The sequence below is a fragment of the Elephas maximus genome, chromosome 8 (assembly GCF_024166365.1).
Source record: "Elephas maximus indicus isolate mEleMax1 chromosome 8, mEleMax1 primary haplotype, whole genome shotgun sequence".
Classification (NCBI taxonomy): domain Eukaryota; kingdom Metazoa; phylum Chordata; class Mammalia; order Proboscidea; family Elephantidae; genus Elephas; species Elephas maximus.
The window spans coordinates 98,146,559-98,166,886 of record NC_064826.1 but is presented as its reverse complement, the minus strand read 5'-3'; the positions used below and the strand labels follow the sequence as shown (position 1 = coordinate 98,166,886).

Here is a 20,328-nt window from a genome sequence, read left to right as displayed (position 1 = left end):
AGACAAACACCATAAAAGAACAAAGAGCATTGAGGGGACTCACCGGGGGTGACGCTGGCTCTGCATTTGCAAAAACTCTTCCAAATGCAACTTGTTAGAAGTTTGGATTAGAGACAGCTCAGATAGGGAATCATCGTAAAGTTAGAAAGTAGAAAAGCAGAACCCAAAAAACGAGGAGGAGACTGGTCCATCATCTCCCAGATGAGGGAAAGAAAGAAGACTCTGAAACAGGCTTGAGTGAAGAACACAGCAGATGAGTGAAGCAGAGATGGGGATGGGCTGGACGGACTTTGGAGCAGGCAGAGCCAGCATCGCAACCAAAGGGGTAAGACTGGGAACCCACAGGAGCTGCAGTGTCAGGTCCAGAGGGAAAGGTGGAACAGCCAAAACTGAAGCTGAAACAGAAGGTCTGATTCTAAGGTTCCCCCAAAACAGGCAGAACAGGCCTGGCAAAGTGAAGACGAAGCCTGGCAAGCTTCTGCAAGGACTGCCTTTCATAGGGTTCCTATGGCCAAAGGCAAAAGAGAAATTGTTCAGGGTGGCAAGCTGGCTGGGCAAACAAGATTTCAAAAGGGGTTGTGTGGTTTGAGCATCAGTACAGCTCTGAGCTTCCTATCGAAGGGTAGACACACCCCATTCTTTCAAAGAGATACATTGTTTACGGGCACTAAGGAATTTCTCTGGGAGTCTGTGTGGGAGACACCGTGTAGCACAGTACACAATGTCCTCAATTCAAGTTTTGTTTTTTTATTAATTTTTTTATAGTGGTAAATATATGGGTATCAAAACATTTGCCATTTCAACACTCTTCACACGTGCAGTTCAGTGACATTAATTATGTCCACCATGCTGTTCAGCCATCATCCTTATCCGCTTCCAGACTATACCATTACCCTTTTGAGTTTTATAAAAAATACGAAGACCAGTTTTCAGTGGCTGCTGCTTCTAATAAGCTCCCATAAAACTCAGAAGCAGTTCCACCAGGGAATAAGCTACCCAAGATTGGAGCTTCACTGTGCAGGACTCCAGACCACGAGCGTGAATTTTCTCCTGACCTCCAAGCAGGGCAGCATTATCTAGGGACAGGGAGTGGACAGTAAGCAAAAGTGACACGTCGTAACATTAGGACTAATTTCAAAAGCATCGTAATACTGATTCAGCCCTGGAAAATCCGGCTTCTCTTGTCCAATCAAAGCCCCCAATAGAATCTCCGTCCCTTTCCTTGGGGTGAGAGGAATAGAAGGAAAGAGAGCACAGGCTTCTGCCCTTGATTTTTCTGAGGGGTGAAGAGAAAAAACTGGAAGAATCTTAGCTGTGCCTGCTCCCTGCTGGACACGAGGAAGTAAGAGGCTGGGCTGTGCCAGAAGCAACAGTCTCAGATTTTTCCTCTCTGGAGGCTCTCCGGGGATTTGTAATTCCCTTGAGGAGTTCTTATTGACTATATTATATTACAATATAGAGTTAATTATGCTGTTGCCTTGGAGCAACTGATATTCTTGTTCTCTCACCCATGTTGAAGGATGGTTTTATTGCTTTTCATCACTTTGGGGCTCATAATATTTTCTCTGTAGCCATCCTCCCTCTAAATGTGATGTTGAGATAATTTTATGTAATTATAGAATATTTCTGATGTACTGTATGATTTTTAAAGGTGATTGCTTGACACACGCAGGCGGTGCATGTAAATGGAAGCCCATGAAAGGAGATGTTAACAAAATGTTTCATTTTCCCCTCCTGCTCCTGCAACACCGTCCTACAAGGCCCTTGAAAAATGAGATGGAGTTAAATTGGTGTTGAATATTTTAGAGCTCATCTCTCCCAACCACTTTCTGAGTGACATACACCACTGCTACCCAACACTCTCACTCTCACACATTGTCTTTCTGATTGGAAATTGATGAGAAGATCATTTCTGTTCAGAAAGCTCCCAGCCCAAACTAACAGCTCAGAGGTGGCATTGGCTTGGTGAGCAATGGGCCAGGCCAGGAGGGCAGTGGGCAGCTCTGACGACGTTTCTCGGGGTCCTTGTCTCGGACATTGATGGTTCTTTGTGGAAGCATGCCTCTAACGCTCTGGTTCTGTCCTGCAGTCACAGAGGAGTGGCAGAGGAGAGGGGGGCAGCCCTGGCAGCTCATCGAACCCGTCGATGGATTCCACCCCAGTGAGGTAAACACAGGCACAGATGGTTGGTGGAGGCTCTGCCCGCTTATTCTTAAGTGTATTTATACATTTCCGGGAGTCTTTGGGTGGTACAAATGGTTAATGTGTTTGGCCACTGACTGGAAGATTGGCAGTTCGAGTACACCCAGAAGTACCTTGGAAGAAAGGCCTGGCAGCCTACTTCCAAAAAATCAGTCATTGAGAACCCTGTGGAGCATAGTTCTGCTCTGACACACATGGGAGTTAGAACTGACTCCTCTGCAACCGGTTCGGGTTTTTTTATACATTCATGTATTAATTTTTATCCTGTTTTGTTCCAGAAAGTATTTACAGTAACTTACAAAAACATGTAAGATAGAAGGTTAAACAAAAATTAAGTGGAAATTAGGGTAAAAGGAAAATAAAGTAGAAAATAGATCTTGGATTTCTGACTTAACTTCTCCAGTCCATGGGTACAAAGATGTCCTAAAAAACCACCAGAGATGGTCTACAAAATTAGCTCTGTGCTTTCTGGAAGCTGATGCAAAAGGGGCCTGAGTCACAGACTCCATAAAATAAAAAATAAATCAAGTATTCTGGGGGAAAAACGATTCCTGGAAATGAGACCTGTGAGAAATTACTTCTATGCATCAGACTCAACTCAACAGCAATGGGCTAACCTCCTAGAAAGGACGCAGCACGAGAAGAGAACAGTGTCCTTGGCAGCATCCTGCAGTAAGAGCTGTTTCTCCTCTGGGATTCCAGGAATACAATTCAGTGAAGTAGGTCTGCCAGGGCCTCTTCACAAAGCACAGGGAGCTGGGGGCAAGACCCTGGCCCTCGTGCACTGCCCCACCCCGTTATCCTGGTTTCGACAAGGGGAGCTCCACTTGTATCTGTTGTATATACAGCAGTTGCTTATGACATTCCTTGATTTTAAAAGTTTGAAAGCTGATCATTTACAGGAATGTATGGACCATTTTCCCTCAGGCAATCCTCCATCACTATAGTCTTTCTGACCCAGCCTTTGGTAAGTATGACATGGCAATGGCAAGGTTACAAACCTGACAGTCACTCCTGCGGTGTTGTCTCCTGGTGGCCTCAGTCTCAGTGGTTAGCCAGGCCACAGGGAGGACTTATCGTCCCCTCAGGAGCCTGAATGGAGGGCAGCCCACTTTTGGCCAAGCTCTAGCAACTACCCACAGGCAGGACAAAAGGTATCTCAATTAAAAAAAAAAAAAAAAGTACAGTGCCACTCTAGCAACAGTGTGAACAGTGGCATCCCCCAACTGCTGCATGATTTGTGCAGTTACAGTGGTTTGCTGCAAACTGAAAGGCTGGAGGTTCAAGCCCATCCAGATGTGCCTCAGAAGAAAGGCCTGGTGATCTACAACCAAATAACTAGCCATTGAAAACCCTGTGGAGCACAATTCTGCTCTGACACCATGGAGTCACCATGCGTTGCAGTTAACTCCCCAGCAACTGGTTTTTTTTGTTGGCTTGTTTATCAAATGCCCACCTCACTGTTTAAAATAACAACAACAAAAAAAAAAAAATCAGAATGATGTACCTCAGAATACCTAACCTTCCTGTGTAACACACTGGATGATTTGACCAAAAAGAATTCTTGGCTAAAAGCTGGTTAAATATGAGGATCTGGATTGAAGGGGCCTATGGAAGGTCCAAGCGGAGATGTTCTTTCCACAGTTAATATACAAGTTTAGAGCTCAGGACAGGAACCTGGGCTGTAGATACAGACGTGAGCACCACCAACATGCAGTTATGGCTTGAAGCCATGGACAGCAGCCCCTCGGTGTCCCCACATACTCCCCTCCAGATGATGGACGTTACAGCATATGTAGTGTTAATAAGCCATCCTGGACCACAGGGCAGCTACAGGAGCCCACATCTTTTCCATTTTGAAAGAATTGGATGAGCAGGGCTGAGTCTCAAACATATTTTTCGCAAGGACATAATCCCAACCAAACGGCCAGACACAGACCTTGTTCAAGTGCCTCCTGTTGTCCTCAACCAGCTCCTATACATCGGAGCAAAACCAGCTGGAACTGGCCCCTTACCACAAAGAGCAGAGTGCACTTATCTCTTCTTGGCCTATTTCTTCCCAAAACCCAGCTAAAGAAGTGAGGGGAGGGTCTAACCACTTTTGGTTCAACAGCTCATCTTTCTTAAGGAGATAAGTTTAATAAATATAAACATGGGTTGTTGGCCAGCTCAAATTTGCAACTGAACATGATAATTTTTAAGCCAAATCATATCCACTATCTGACTTTTTTGTTTGCATTTTAATGGGAAGAAAAAACAAACATAGAATATCCTAATATACAGACTGACAACTGCTTTAGCTTTTTCATCCCACTCTCAAAATGTAGAACCAGAATTTTAAGAAATGTCTTCTTTAACATAAGGGGAAAAGTAGAAGGTTATAATGCTGGACTTGATTGATTGGATTGGGTGGGTAAGAGAGAGATGACTCTCAGTATTGGGCAACTGGATAAAGAGAAATAAGCATCACTAAATCAAGGAACTCAGAAGAAGGGATAGATTGGACATGCTAAATTTGGGATGGCTGCACAACATCCTCATGGAACTGTCCAAAGCCATTGGACACATTTTATGGGTTCTGATCTCAGAAAGGTGGTCTGTCCTGGAAACACAGGTTTAGGAGTCACCAGCTTATAGTTAAGAGCTGGAGATATTTACAAGAATGAGTTTGCTGCAAAGGGTAAGATTGTGAAGGAAAATAAAGACCAAAGAGAATTATGACTGGAGAATTTGTTGATAACAAATTACTTAAAACAACACAGTTATTATCTCACAGTTTCTGTGGGTGAGGAATCCAAGCATGGCTTAGCTGGGTCCTCTGCTTTGTCTTCTCTCACAAGGCTTCAATCAAGGTGTCCCCAGGGATGGGGTTTCATCTGACAGCTCAAATGGGGAAGGATCCACTTCCAAGTTCACATGTTTGTTGGCCAAATGTAGTTCCTTGAGGGCTGTTGGAGTGAGGGTCTCAGTTCATAACTGGCCATTGGCCACAGGCTACACTTGGTTCCTTGCTACATGAGCCTCTCCAACATGGCACCTAGCTTCATCCCACCACACTCAAGGCAGAAGAATTATACCAGGCATGACTACCAGGAGGCGAGGAGCATTAAAGGCCATCTTAGACACTGCCCGCCACAGAAGGGCACACTGGATCAGGAACCTTGGAAATGACTAGAGTCCTAAGGTAAGAGCAAGTTCCTCAGAGACTTAGGAGTAGCCTTCAAACTGCTGAAAGAATGGGAAGAAAGTTAACTTAGAAAAGAAACAATGTTGCAAATACCCAAGACCCAGATGTGTGGGCTCTGAAGAAGCAGCAATTCTACCTGCTCAAATATCCACTTTTTAAAATCTCTGCCCAGTTGAGCATGTGAGGAGTCACTTAGAAGATCTCTGGGCCCCAAATCAGAGAACAGTGAAGCAGAAAGTGTTGAAGGATCCAGAGACACACGGCAAACCCAGTGTCCCTGGCTACTCCTGGACGGCCTGTTAAAACACCCCGGCATCTCCCATCCTAGAAGCTTCGCCCAAGCCATGCTTTCTGCCAAAACAATGTCCTCAGCTCTTATCATTTCAACAGCTCCCCAAGCCATCTTCTTAAAACTGTTACTGCAACACTAGCAAGCAGCCATCTAAGATGCATCAATTGGTCTCAACCCACCTGGATCAAAGGAGAATGAAGAACACCAAGGACACAAGGTGATTACAAGCCCAAGAGACAGAAAGGGCCACATGAACCAGCCACTGCATCATCCTGAGACCAGAAGAACTAGATGGTGCCTGGCCACAACCGATGACTGCCCTGACAGGGAACACAACAGAGAACCCCTGAGGGAGCAGGAGAGCAGTGGGATGCAGACCCCAAATTCTCATAAGACCAGACTTAATGGTCTGATTGAGACTGGAAGGACCCCGGTGGTCATGGCCCCCAGACCTTCTGTTGGCCCAGGACAGGAACCATTCCCGAAGCCAACTCTTCAGACATGGATTGGACTGGACAATGGGTTGGAGAGGGATGCTGGTGAGGAGTGAGCTTCTTGGATCAGGTGGACACTTCAGACTATGTTGGCATCTCCTGTCTGGAGGGGAGATGAGAGGGTGGAGGGGGTTAGAAGCTGGCGAAAAGGACATGAAAAGAGAGAGCGGAGGGAGAAAGCAGGCTGTCTCACTACGGGGGAGAGTAATTGGGAGTGTGTAGCAAGGTGTATATGGGTTTTTGTGTGAGAGACTGACTTGATTTGTAAACTTTCACTTAAAGCACAATAAAAACTATTTTTTTTAAGAAACTGTTACTATAAGCAGTGAATTTTCCATAACATTAATCCCTCTCCTCTCTCTTCTGCCTTGACCCTGTTCACTGCTGGAGACAGATGAGTTTATATAATGTCTGTCAGGGTTCTCTAGAGAAATAGAACCAGTGAGAAGTAGATAAATACAGTAAAACCTGCGAAAGCCAGAAGCTGTGTAAGGCAGAAACTTGTCAGAGAAAACAAAAAAACAGCCCCATTGCCATAGAGTTGATTTCAAACAATTTTTCCCTAAAACAAGTAATAGAAAAGTGGTTAAGACTGCACCCTGTCAAAGGCGGAAAACTTTTGAGACCTGGAAAAACAAGACAAGCCCATTGAGTTCTGGCTCTCACAGGTTTTACTGTAGATGACAGATAAATAGGTAGGTGGGGGGGTGGGTGGGTGGATGGATGGGTGAGTGGGTGGATGGATGGGTGGGTGGGTGGATGGATGGGTGGGTGGGTGGATGGATGGGTGGGTGGATGGATGGATGGATGAATACATGGAAGGACAGATGGAGGAACAGATAGAAGGATACCCAAGATAGAAGGATACATGGACAGATATTTCTTCAAGGAATTGGCTCACACAATTTCAAGGAGCTGCTGGGGCAGATTAACCAGCAAGCAAGGTACACACAGGCTTACTTGTGTTCACTTACTAATCTCACATGGGTTTTACCACATCTTTGATGTTAAAAACAGGTGAAATTGTGCACCACAGATTAGTAAGTAAGCACAAGTAAGCCCATGTATACCTAGCTTATTGGGTAATTCGTCCCCGGGAGCTGGCAAGTCTGAAATCAAGCAATGGGAGAGTGAAGCGAGAAGCCTACCAAAATATCTGTTTATATCTGGAGGCAGAATGCCCCCTAGCGCAACTCTCTTTTTGCTCTTAGGGCCTTCGCCTGATTACATTACGTTAGAGTATATTATGGAAGGTAACTGATTTAATCGCACATATCTACTTCATAAAAGGATCCCTGGTGGCGCAGTGGTTAAGCTTTGAAAAGTCGGCAGTTCAAACCCACCAGCTGTTCCTTGGCAGTCTGCTTCCCTACAGATTACAACCTTGGAAACCTCGTGGGGCAATTCTAATTTGTTCTATAGGGTCACTATGAGTCGACTCAACTGCAGTGGGTTGAACTACTTCATCCTGTAAAAAAAAAAAATTCGCCAACAAGTCAATTCTGACTCATAGCTACCCTATAGGCAGAGTAGAGCTGCTCCATAGGGTTTCCAAGGAGCACCTGGCGGATTCGAACTGCTGACCTTTTGGTTAGCAGTCGAACTTTTAACCACTGGTGCCACCAGGGTTGTCAACTACTTCCTAATAGCATCTAAAAAAGTGTTTGGCCAAACAACCAGAAGCCATAGCCTAGCCACGCTGATATATAAAATTAACCATTGCCCATAATCAATGAATTTGTTTTTAAAAAGTTAATAGTTTTCATATTTTTGTCTCAACTTGTGAATTCCTAGGGACCAAAGGCCCTGGGCAGACTTATAGAGTCCTCCAAAAGGGAAGTTCTGCTGGCAATGGGGAGGGGGAAAGGGGGTACCCTTAAACAACTCTTACCTGCCAGTCACCTTACAGCGGCCCTGCCAGAGAATCAGGGACCATTTCTACTTCGTTTTCTTTATACATCAACTAGCAACAGTGGTTTGGTGATGGTTACAATGAGTCAGCACAGAGGGGTTAAAGCCAGAATTTACATTTTCCCTTAATCCTAAAATGTTTAAATATATCTTTCACCAATGTCATGTTTTAAATTTAAAATTAATTGGGACCAAATTTACTAGGTCCAATAAACTGAGTGGATTAGGAGGCCAAAGGAACAAAGCTAGGCCTTCCCTGTGGTAAGGGTTTCTGTGTAGCTTCGTAAAAGCAGTTTTAGCAAGATAACCTGCAAGCTTTCTGGCTGCAGGAAAAATCAGAGTGAATTTTTAACTTAGGTCTAGCAGACCCCAAAACTAAAAAACCAAACCCACTGCAATCACGTCAATTCCAACTCATAGCGACCCTCAAGGTTGGCAGCCAAGCACTTTAACCACTGTGCAACCAGGGCTCCAGTAGTCTCCTAGAATTGAATTTAATGAGAGTTCAACTTTAAAGGAATCAAGCCATTATAAATTTTGGCAAAATCTTGTTCTGCCTTGCATTAGTCTTTAAAAATATTACAAAAATGTAGCTACCATTCAGGATTTGTTTTTATAGTTGTTCTGGGAAAAAGTGTTATTTTTATAGCAAAATAAATGCCATGAGCTTGTGAGGTGTGAGTGTGGAGGAAGCCCAGTTCCGCTCCAGCTGTGCGCACTGCTGGGATGCCCCATGAACTTGAGGGGTAGACCTGACACTGTGTTTGCCTGGAAGACTGGGGACCTAACTGGGGAAGAACATCATAAATAAAAATATAGTTAAGCAAAGAAGCTTGGCTCAATTTAAAAACTGTCATCAGGAGAGAGGACAAATTCTGAAAGCTGGTGGCTGTCACCAAGGGCCCAATCAAGAGCCTTATCCACCTCCCCAGCCACCCCATACACTCATGCTTGAGTCCTGGGGTGAACTGACTGCAAATAAAAACTGAAAGACCTGCTGCAACAAAAACTTATATAAGACAATAGGGTATAAGCTGTCCTGCTTTGTTGATCCGTCTATGAGAATTTAAAGAGGAGCAAGGCCTTCTCACTGGGCCAAGGACCACCATGCAGTTTTGGCACCTTGGGGACTCCCAGCAGCCTTGCTATATAACATGAAGCTGACTTGATCTCAGAACTCCTTCTGGCTTTACTGTGCTATAGGTGGTGCAAACAGTTAATGCTCCCAGCTGCTAACCAAAAGGTTGGAAGTTGGAGTCCCCCCAGAGGCACCTCAGAAGAAAGGCCTGGCAATCTATTTCTGAAAAATCAGCCATTGAAAACCCTATGGAGCACAGTTTTACTCTGACACACATGGGTTGCCATGAGTTGGAACCACTTGACAGCAGCTAGTTTTATTATATGTCAACCCAAACCCAATGCCGTTGAGTCAATTCCGACTCATAGCGACCCTACAGGCCAGAGTATTATATGCAGCTCAGCAAAAAAGTGGACTCTGAAAGATTTTCAATCAGGAAAGAAGAAACAAGGAATGGCCTAGCTCTGTTAACCAGAAAGCCCCCATTTAACCAGGACACTCCATTCCCCAGCACACCTCTGTAGCAGATTTCATTTCCTGCATGTGTTCAGAGGGGACAGTGAGCAAGACAGCTACAAACCCCTCCTGTGCTGCTGAGGCTGTGTGTGCTGGGGGGAGGGCGTGCCTCCTTCCACTGTCCTAAGGGGAAACCTCAGGGACAAACTCTCACTAAATTTAATTCTGAGCTCTACTAGAGCAAAGTTAAAAATCCACCCTAACAAACCTGGGCAAGTGTGTGGCAAAAATTCCCGCTGGTTAAATAAATGAGTGTGCATCCCTCAGATGGAACATCTGCATCAAATAAAAACAATGGTACAGATCTACTTCTAGTGACAAAAATATGTTTGTAGTATAGAGCTAAGGAAATGAAAGCAGATTACAGATTGTGGGTACAGATTACACAAATGTATTTGTCAAAACTCATAGAACCGTTTACCAAACACAGCAAATTTTCCTGTATGTACACTGTTGTTGTCTTTTGCCTTCGAGTCAATTTCAACTCATGGCAACCCCACGAGTTACAGAGTAGCACTGCTCCACAGGGTTTTCTTGGCTGTAATCTTTATTGAAGCAGATTGCCAGCCCTTTTCTTCCGCATTGCCATTGGGTGGGTTCAAACCTCCGAGCTTTTGGTTACCAGCCAAGTGCAAACAATTTGTACCACCCAGGGACCTGTTAAGTATATCTCAAAAAAAAAAAAAAGCAGATTATCAAATGATATTTACAGAGGGATCCTATTTTTGAATAGATAGTGGCTGCCTCTAGTGTAATTACAGATGACTTTTTTGGTTTTTTTCTCTTTTCATTTAACTGTCTCTTAAAAACTTTCCACAATGAATAGACATTGCTAGAATATTTGTGTTCAAGAAACAGCAGCTAATATGGAGTAATGAGAGTAAAGCATCTCTGGGCCTTGTCTGGTACAGTGCATCATGGGCATTATAACAGGAGACTGATTATAGCCAAAGCCCATGGTGCTCAGTAAATGTTGTCAAATGAGTGAATAAATGAATGAATGACTAGAGTGGGTCATTTTATCACTAGTCTCTATGTTAGCAGCAACATTGCAATTCTCCTTTTAGACCAAATATATCAGCAGTGCACATTCATAAATATTTTAATCTCCATTACAGTGACAGCCAGGTAATTGCTTTCAAAGCAAACAGTTACCATTTCATTTTAGCTTCCCTCTCCTTGCCCTCACCCCTATCTCCTCCCTTATTAATTTTAGATCAGGAAATAAATGACCACTGATGCCTTGGTACCACACAATTGTTGGGAAGACAGTTTAGGAGTATAAAGTTGAAAGGAAGTAAAAAAACAAAAAGAAGAACCAGTTGATTTTCCGCAAGTCTGGCAGCAAATACTTTGTTCAGAAATTGCAGGAAAAACAGCCACAAGACCAGCCTTCTGTCTTAGAGACGTAGATTGCTTTGTGTGTAGATGATCAGGCTCCTCCCCGAAAACTTGAAACTTGATGACCAGCCTCTGAACTGCTCCTGCTTGGCAGGTGCAAAGAAGTGTATATGTGTATATATTGCATGTATGTGTGCATGCGGGTATGTGTGTGCTGTGTGTAAGTACATGTATGTGTGTATATGTGTGTTTGTGTGAATGTGTGTGGAGTATGTATGTACATATATGTGTGCATTTGTGTGTCTGTGGTGTGTGCATTTGTGTGAATGCGTGTATGTGTGTGTTGTTGTTAGGTGCTGTTGAGTTGGTTCTGACTCATAGCGACCCCATGCACAACAGAACGAAACACTGCCTGATCCTGCACCATCCTTACTGTCGTTGTTGTGCTTGAGCTCATTGTTGCAGCCACTGTGTCAATCCACCTTGTCAAGGGTCTTCCTCTTTTCTGCTGACCCTGTATGTGTGTGTAGATGTGCATATGTGTAAGTTTGTGTGTATGTGTGTGTGTGTTGGTATGTGTGTGTGTGTTGGTATGTGTGTGGGGGGTGTGCGTGTGGGTGTGTGTGTGAGACACACACATGGGTATGATCAAGACCATGGATAAATGGATAAATGGAATTTGAGATGTAGTTCAGAAGACTTGGGAACAAATTAAAATACTGGAGATATTTAATGCAGTGACTCCATCAATTATAATTGTTTCTAACAACTGCTAAAATCTTACAAATACTCTAGACCCAGAAGGGATTTTACAGATCATGTACTTTAGCCCACTTGTTTTACAAATAAGAGAATCGGGGCCCAGAGAGTGGAAGTGGGCCACCAAACGCCACACAGAGAGCTGGCAGCTCTGCCTGTTGGAATGGTGAATGTGAAATACCCTCGGGGACAAGGTCCATGTGCTTTTGAATGGATTCCTTAGCATCTTCCATGAACAGTGTAACGCCTTTATGAGGCCCTCAGCGATCATGTTTCTCCCATCACTTCACACTAAAACCACTGTTGGAATGTAGCCAGCAGGCTTCTGAAGGCCTGGCCAATAAAGGTGTGTTAATAGAAGGCCAGAAGATTGGACAAGCAGGAAAGGGTCCTGCTAACATCATGAATAAAGCAAACCCTGGCATGCAGCCTAGAACCAGAGAGCGGATGTTGGGCAGGAAGAGCCAGAGAAAAAAACCTGTTGTGCATTAAGCAGATGTTACCTGGCACTCCAGCCAGACCCTCAGCACTCATGGCCTCCTTCAGGGTTCCAGCCCTACTAGGTGACCTCTCCGGTCTCATCTCCCAGGCTCCTGTAGTTCCCCAACCATGCCATTCTCTCCATGCCGCTATGTCTTTGCACAGGCTGGGTCCTCTACAGTGTATACTATTTCCCCACATCATCCATCCAGTGAACTCCTTGAAAATTCAGCTTAGCCATCACCTCCTCCAGAGAAGACCAATTTCTTCACCCACCCCAGCAGAGCTGACACCTGTCTTGGTTTCCTAGTGCTGCTGTAACATGAATACCACAAGTGGGTGGCTTTAAAGAACAGAAATTTCTTTTCTCACAGGTCTGGGGGCTAAAAGTCCAAATCGGGATCTCAGCCACATCAATTCCTTCCTTGTCAGTAGCCCCAGGCGTTCCTTGGTTCTTGGCAATCTTCATATGGCATCTCTTCTCCTGTGTGTGTGGGTGCCCATCCCTGTGTGTATGCTACTCTTTATATAACTCGAAAGTGATTAGGTTTAGGATCCACCCTATACTGGTATGACCTCAACTATTAATCGCATTACATTGGATTGCATTGTTGAAGGTAATTATATTACATCAGATATAAGGTCATTAAACATTACATTATATGCACATGTATGGGGTTAGGATTCCAACACATTTTTGGAGGGGAACACAATTCAATCCATAACTCAGTTCAGCACAATTCAATTGAACACAGTAGATTGAACAATGGATTTAATTCTCTTCCAGTTGTGTGCATCCCTACCACAGCTCTCCCCATGGGTTTGGTGGTGTCACATTGCATACCTGGTTCCCTTACTAGACTGGTAGCTTCTGTTCACCTGAGACTCATTCTGTTCGTCTCCAAAACCCGAGCCTTAGGCCTACAGTGCTTGTTAGCTGACCGCAGATAAATGAACAAATGGATTTCTGAGAAAGTATATTAGTTATGTATTACTGCATACCAAATTACCAGAACTTAGTGGCTTAAAACAACTCATATTTATTACCTTGTAGTTTCTGTAGGTCAGGAGTTTGAGCACCCTGCTCAGGGTCTCACAAGCTAAATTCAAGGTATAGTTCCCCTTTTACTCCTCCTTTGTATATTCTCTTGCAGGTGGCTTCGTTGCTGCTCGCAGATAACTTCTGGAAGAAGGTACAGCTCCAGTGGCCCGAAGTCCTGGGAAAGGAGAATCCGTTCAACCTTCAGATTGAAAAGGTGTTTGGAGATCAAGGGGGACACTGAATCCCTCAGGAACACCCACTCCTGGGGAGCCTAAGGAGATAGAAACTTGTATAAATTCGTCAACTCATTCATTAACTGATTATGGGGACTGCTCTTTAGCAGTACCTTTGCAAAGTACTTCAGTCTTAGTTCTAAGAGTGTATCTGAATTACAGTGTGATTCAGGGTGCTTCTGGGATTGCTTCCCCAATTTCTCATCAACTGTCCCTCAAATAACCTTTAATAAAGTATATTGGGCACCATTCCAAATAAGAGACTGTTGATGCTCTGTAATAGCTAAGTCTTCGAAAAGAGGCTTCTAGAAAAGAAAAGTACATAAAATGGTTAGCAATTTACCCAGGGTTCTAGTGTGCTGGGAAACTGATCCTTCCCCTGTTGGTGGCTTCTGAAAGATGGCCCAGCCACTTTGAGACTTCTCCTAGAAAGGCTGTAGCAGGCTCCCAAGGACTCTCACAAGTAGGTACAGCCCAGGTTTTGTGATGTCCTCCTTAAAAAGAGAATAAAAAGTTATAAAAAAAAAAAAAAAAAAAGATTAAGCCCAAACGTGAATATTTATTTTTAGAATAAGAAGAGAAATCACAGTAAATTACAAATTTTTAAAAGATGACAAAATTCAAAAAAATGACTTTAAAAAATTTTTTTCTTACATTGTTTGACTGCATAATCTGCTTCTTCTCATAACAATGATTTTATAATATTCTCAATGGAAAAATAAAATTTGTTAGTTATTATTGACAGTTTAAGAGAGTGTCCTTCAGCTATGCAATGCATTATTGGTAAAGTCGGCAAATTCGTAAAATTGTTGCCAAATGGGAAGACTTTTATAATATTCCTTTTGTCCCTGAGCTCCCCATCCCTGCTGTGGCCTCCTGGTGAGAAGCACCAGATCCTGAACCAAAGCCCCATGAGACAGGAAGCTGGTCAGTCATGTTTACAGGTGTATCCATAGATTTTTTGACAATGCCTGGTCCACTGCAGGTGCTCAACGGAAAAGGTAGAATCGATGGATGGACAGGCGGGCGGGCGGATGGACGGACGGACGGACGGACGGATGGATGGAAAGTTAATGTTGCCTTCCAAGTCACATTTTGTTACTTCTTTCTATTTAAAAACAAAAATGCAGCATCTTCTTTGACACATTTTAATTAGGTTGATGGAATCACAATCCTTGTGGTGGGAAGGGTAAGAAGGAAAAGCACTCAACACAGAGCCTGCCTCCCTCTAGGTCATGCTTGGTGGGGAGTCTTGGGGCTCCTGCAGACCTGGGACACAGAGGGTTAAGAGATCATCATCCAAGTACCCCAACATTCTGTTGTAATTATTTCCTCTATTGTCAAAAGAAAGGCTTATCCCTCCCTTTACTATTGAGATTGGGGCTCATCACTTTCCACTGGAATAATACTTGTTGTTTTTGTTGTTAGGTGCCATCGAGTTGGTTTGGACTCATAGCAACCCCATGTACAACAGAACGAAACTGCCTGGTCCAACACCGTGATCATTGCTATGTTTAAGCCCATTGAAGTTCTATTTTCCACCCTTAGCATTTTTCATTTGGGGTAGAGCCTTTTGGGTTCAAGCCTTGGTGAAAAATATTTCAGGCCCCCAACCAAAGCAGATTAGCTAAAAATCTTCAAATGAGACTTGTATTCATACCCAACATAACAGGATCTAAGTCCCCCAGTAATTTGCAACAGCTTCCCCACCCTACCCACTCACCAATATAATTTCACTACAGTCCATGGGAAGCCCCAGGATTAAGAGCATCCATAAACATGAATGGGGAAAAAATTAAGACTTCACTACCCTCTAACTAAATGTAGCATTTTCTTCAATTACGAATGTAAGCAACAAAATACAGCTGTATTAGCTGTCTTTGTCACAAATATTTTCACATGACATTTCATTTTTTGCAGGTATCTTAAAATAGTATTTATGGGCATACTACTTTGCAATAACTGTAATTATTAGATCCAGTCTGGATCTCGTTACTTAATACATATGCAAAATAATGCGTGCACTAAAGTATGTCCTTTTTTAAATATTTTAAAATATTCTTTAATATTTTGATATTTGATTTCAGTACAGTTTATTTCCTTTGTGATCCTATTTTTTTTTTTTTTTTGCATTTAAAAATTGTATTCTGAGGAGGGGCCCCAGGTACCAAAGGTGGTCCACTACACAAGAAAGTTTCCACTCTGGGGTGTGGGCCTTTGAGAAGGAAGAGCCCCCCAGTTCGGAGCCAGTTGCCGTCAAGCTGATTCTGACTCGTGGCGACTCCATGTATGCCAGAACACAACTGTGTTGCATATGATTTTCAATGGCTGATTTTTTGGAAGTATATGACTAGGCCTTTCTTCCAAGGCACTTGTGGGTGGACCTGAACTACCAACCTTTCAGTTAGCAGCTGCGCGCATTAGCCTTTTGCACTGCCCAGGGACTCCACTAAGTTTGGAAGCACGACATAATTTAGCTACTTCCTGAAAAGTCACAGGGTAGAAGTCCTGCAGTAAAGAAGCCTGTTCAGTTTATAATTTACCAAAACTTTTTGACGCAGAACCTTTTCCTTGCATGATACCTAGTAACAACCCATGAGTGGGCGTCGCGTTCTTCGGAACCATCCTGGGAGATGCTGTTTTGATACTGGCAGTGTCAAGAAAGGACTTTCCCAGGCACATTAGGGCCAGAATTCCCAGCTCCCCATCTTTTGTGTCATGTGTTTGGAATCCTCCTCATCCTCATCGTGACAGTAGCTTTCCTGATAGAACTAAATATGACAAAGGCAGCATCTTCCCTGGGCCTGAGAGGCATGGAGCACATCAGCCGTGCCATACAGATCTCCTGATGAATGGATGCATCGATATGCTATTAACACGTCAGTTTCTCATTAAATCTGAGTACAGAATTTGTGTTTGCCCTGAGGAATGAACTCCTCCCCTAATCTGATTTGGCAGAGGTTCTAGCATAAATATTCATATAAACCAGTGCTCTTTTAATCTGGTCCTTTGCTTGGGGTAATGATGTTGGGGGAGGCTGCTCTTAAAGCCTGTTTTCTGGGTCACTTCTTAAAACCACAGTATCAGAAAGCAATGGCCTCATCATCATGAATCTGTCGTTAAAGGAGATTACACTTCTGAAGCTTTTTGGATGGATAGAAATGCAGATAAGAAATAAAAAGCACACAATGAGGCTTGCTAAGGAGTTCTTAGGGCATTGTGTTCCTGAGAACAATGGCTGGGTGCTTTGTTTATAATTAATTACTTGGAGCCCTATCCGTCCGGTCAGTAAACCATGGCAGGAGGGTGGGCATGTGGTGCCAAGCGCTCCCAGGGCCTATCCAGGCTGAAGAGCCCAGAGATTTTTCCTCTCACCTGAAGACTTTGCCCTCCAAGATGCACACTTTGCACAGGTTCGCAAAAGCCCCAGGAGTTAATATTTTTACAGTGATTTTCACATTGTAGCTCTGCAAATATCAGCAGGAGCCTGGATGTTGGGTGAGGCACCAGGGAAGCAGAGAGCTTATGAGAGATGCTAAAGCTCATACAACTTCCACAGAAAGAATAAAGCTCCTTCCTGCTGCCTCATAGGGCTCAAGACACATCAAAACATGATCAGTGGAGAGTTCATGGAGCAACACAGGCTCTGGAGTCACTCAACTGGGTGTAAATCTTGCTTAAGCTTATAAAGCCTAGGTTACTTCATCTTTAAAATGGGAGCAATGGGGTTGGAGCCAAGATGGCAGAATAATCAGATGCGCTAAGCCATCCTGCTACAACAAAGACCCAAAAAAAACGAGTAAAACAGGTACAGACGTCAATCCTGGAACCCTGAATGTTAAATGCGGGGATAAAGTAAGAGATAGGAAACCTCTGAGAAGAAGAAACTGATAGAAAAAGGCAAAGGAGTAGAGATAACGAGCGGAGCTTCCCACCCAAATGGAATGACACGGTGTGGCCATCTTGGAATAAAACCAACAACACCTCCCACAGAAAGGTACCTCCACGGAATTCCCAATAGGAAATAGAGGTACAGTGCAGACAAACCTAGGGCTAAGTAAGACCACATTTGCTGACTGCAATTCAAGGAAGAGCCCAGAATCTCTCACCCGGTAACCACAGGAGCATGCTCCTACAACCCCCATCCCTCTGCAAGAACTGCCCTACCCTGGCAGTCCCAACTGCCAGGAACCACAGTAGCAACCCACCCTATTGCCCTCCTCCATCTAGCCCACCCACCTTTGGCCCTACTCCTGCCTTCCTCCTCCACCCTATCATCCATGGCCCAGGCTACTCCCTGCCAACTTTGGCCCAGCCTTGCCACACCAGCAGCCCTGAGGGACCTGGCCCAGACCCCAGACCACCCCTACCAGCTCGGGCCCCCCTCACCATGCTTCATGACCCCAAGGGGAACCGGCCTAGACACCAGGCCTCTGTCCGCCAGCTCTGGCCCCACCCTGTCACTGACCCTGCTCCAGCCCCCAGCCCTGGCCCAGTTCATGCTGCAGACAAATGACCCATTTCCTCCCCTTCTCGTCCCACTAGACCTGCACTATAACTGAGTGGCCAGCCCTGCACACCTGGACGAGGTAGTGAGAACTATTGTGCCAACAGATGATCAAGCAACAAAGCATGCCTAGCCTGCCTACCCAAACATAACCAAACAAAACAAAACAAAACAAAAAAACGAGATGAAACAGACAAACCTACAATCAATCAATAAATAAAATAGTCCCTGAATGTCTCGAAGGCCTCAAACAATATCAAAACCTATAAAAATACAAGACAAGATTGTTCCAGTAAGAGACAAAAATAAAGCACCAGATGACCTTCTCACAGAAGAAAAGGCACTGGAACTACCTTACAGAGAATTGAAGTGTGTAATGTCCAGGGATCTCGAAGAGACTAGGAAAGAGACCAAAGAAAACAGAGAAAAAATTATGGAAAACACAGACAAAACCAACCAAAACATAGCCAAAATCAAGGATAACATAGACAAAGCAATAGAAGAATTCAGAAAAATAATACAAGAACAAAAAGTCAAAATAAATAATTAGAAAACATACAAAAACAGCAATTAGACATCAAAAAAATAAACAACAAAATTTCAGAGATGGACAATGCAATAAAATGTTTTAGCACCAAACTTGAAACAGCGGAAGACAGAATGAGCAAAATTGAAGACATATCCATGGATGCCACTTTGTTTGAGAAAAATCAGAGAAAAGAATAAAGAAAGCCTAAGAACTATGTGAGATACAATAAAAAGGAAAAATTCACATGTGATTGGAGTTCCAGAACAGGGGAGAAAATGGAAAACACAGAAAGGATCATTGAAGAATTGCTGACTGAAAACTTCTCTACTATCCTGAAAGATGAAAAGCTGACCATCCAAGAAGCTCAACAAATCCTTTATAAGATAGACCCCAAAAGAAAATCACCAAGACATATAATCATACTACTTGCCAAAACCAAAGACAAAGAATTCTGAGAGCAGCTCAAGAAAATTGAAAAGTCATATACACAGGGGAAACAATAAGACTAAGCTTGGATTACTCAACAGAAACCACACAGGCAAGAAGGCAATGGGATGACATATATAAAACCTTTAAAGAAAAATATTGACAACCAAGGATAATATATCATGCAAAACTCTCTCAAATATGATGTCAAAATTAGAACATTCCTAGATAAACAGAAATTAAGGGAATTTGTAAAAGCCAAACCAAACTTACAAGAATTATTAAAAGGAGTCCTTTGATTACAGAACCAACAACATCAGACAACAACCTAAATCTACCTAGGTAATGAACTCTCAACAGTAAAACAAAACTAAAATATTGAAAACAGGAGATTAGAAACGTCAATCTGTAAATGAGGACAGCATTAGAAAAATAAAAGGGAGAATAAATGGCATTGGTATGAAACTTTCAAATGAAGAAGTCAAGGCAATACCAAGTAATAAAAGCCTGGTTCTAACTTAGGAAGATACAGGTAAATTTCGAGGTAACCACAAAGAAAGTTAGCAAACCTACTCATCAAAATAAAGAAGAAAAGTATAGTTTCAGTAAACACAATGTCTTAGTTATCTAGTGCTGCTATAACAGAAATACCACAAGTGGATGATTTTACCAAAAAGAAATTTATTCCCTCACAGCCCAGGAGGCTAGAAGTCTGAATTCAGGGTGCCAGCTCTAGGGGAAAGCTCTTCCCCTGTGTCGGCTCTGGGGGAAGGTCCTTATCATCAATCGTCCCGGGTCGAGGAGTTTCTCAGCACAGAGATCCCAGGTCCAAAGTATACACTATTCTCCTGGCTCTTGTTTCTTGGTGGTTTGAGGTCCCCAAGTCTCTCTCCTCACTTCTCTCTTTTATATATGTTTGCATATCTCAGGAAGACTGGCTTAAGATATAACCTAATCATCAATATAACTGCTGCTAATCCCACCTCATTAACATGATAGAAATAGAATTTACAACACATAGGAAAATCACATCAGATGACAAAATGGTAGACAATCACACAATACTGGGAATCATGGCCTAGCCAAATTGACAGATATTTTGGGGGGACACAATTCAATCCATAACATTCCACCCTTTGGTCCCCCAAAATTCATGTCCTTGCCACATGTAAAGCACATTAACCCCATCATATCATAGCAAAAGTCTTAAATCAACTCCAAGTCCAAAAACTCCTCTTTATCTGTGAAATCTAGAATACAAGTTATCTGCTTCCAAAATACAATGGTGAGACAGGCACAAGCTAGACATTTCCATTTCAAATGGGAGAAAC

General features: G+C 43.3%; 1 protein-coding gene across 2 annotated transcripts in view; it reads left to right on the top strand.

Annotated features, from left to right (window-relative positions):
• The window catches only part of AOAH (acyloxyacyl hydrolase), a 257,138-nt gene extending 242,994 nt beyond the window's left edge, over window positions 1–14,144 (top strand). For both annotated transcript variants that reach the window (XM_049893390.1, XM_049893392.1), the window contains 2 exons: window positions 2,090–2,166; window positions 13,415–14,144. In XM_049893390.1, the coding sequence (XP_049749347.1) occupies window positions 2,090–2,166; window positions 13,415–13,543 (206 nt within the window). In that variant the 3' untranslated portion in view covers window positions 13,544–14,144. The remainder of the gene's footprint in view (window positions 1–2,089; window positions 2,167–13,414) is intronic.
• Window positions 14,145–20,328: the final 6,184 nt, after the last annotated feature.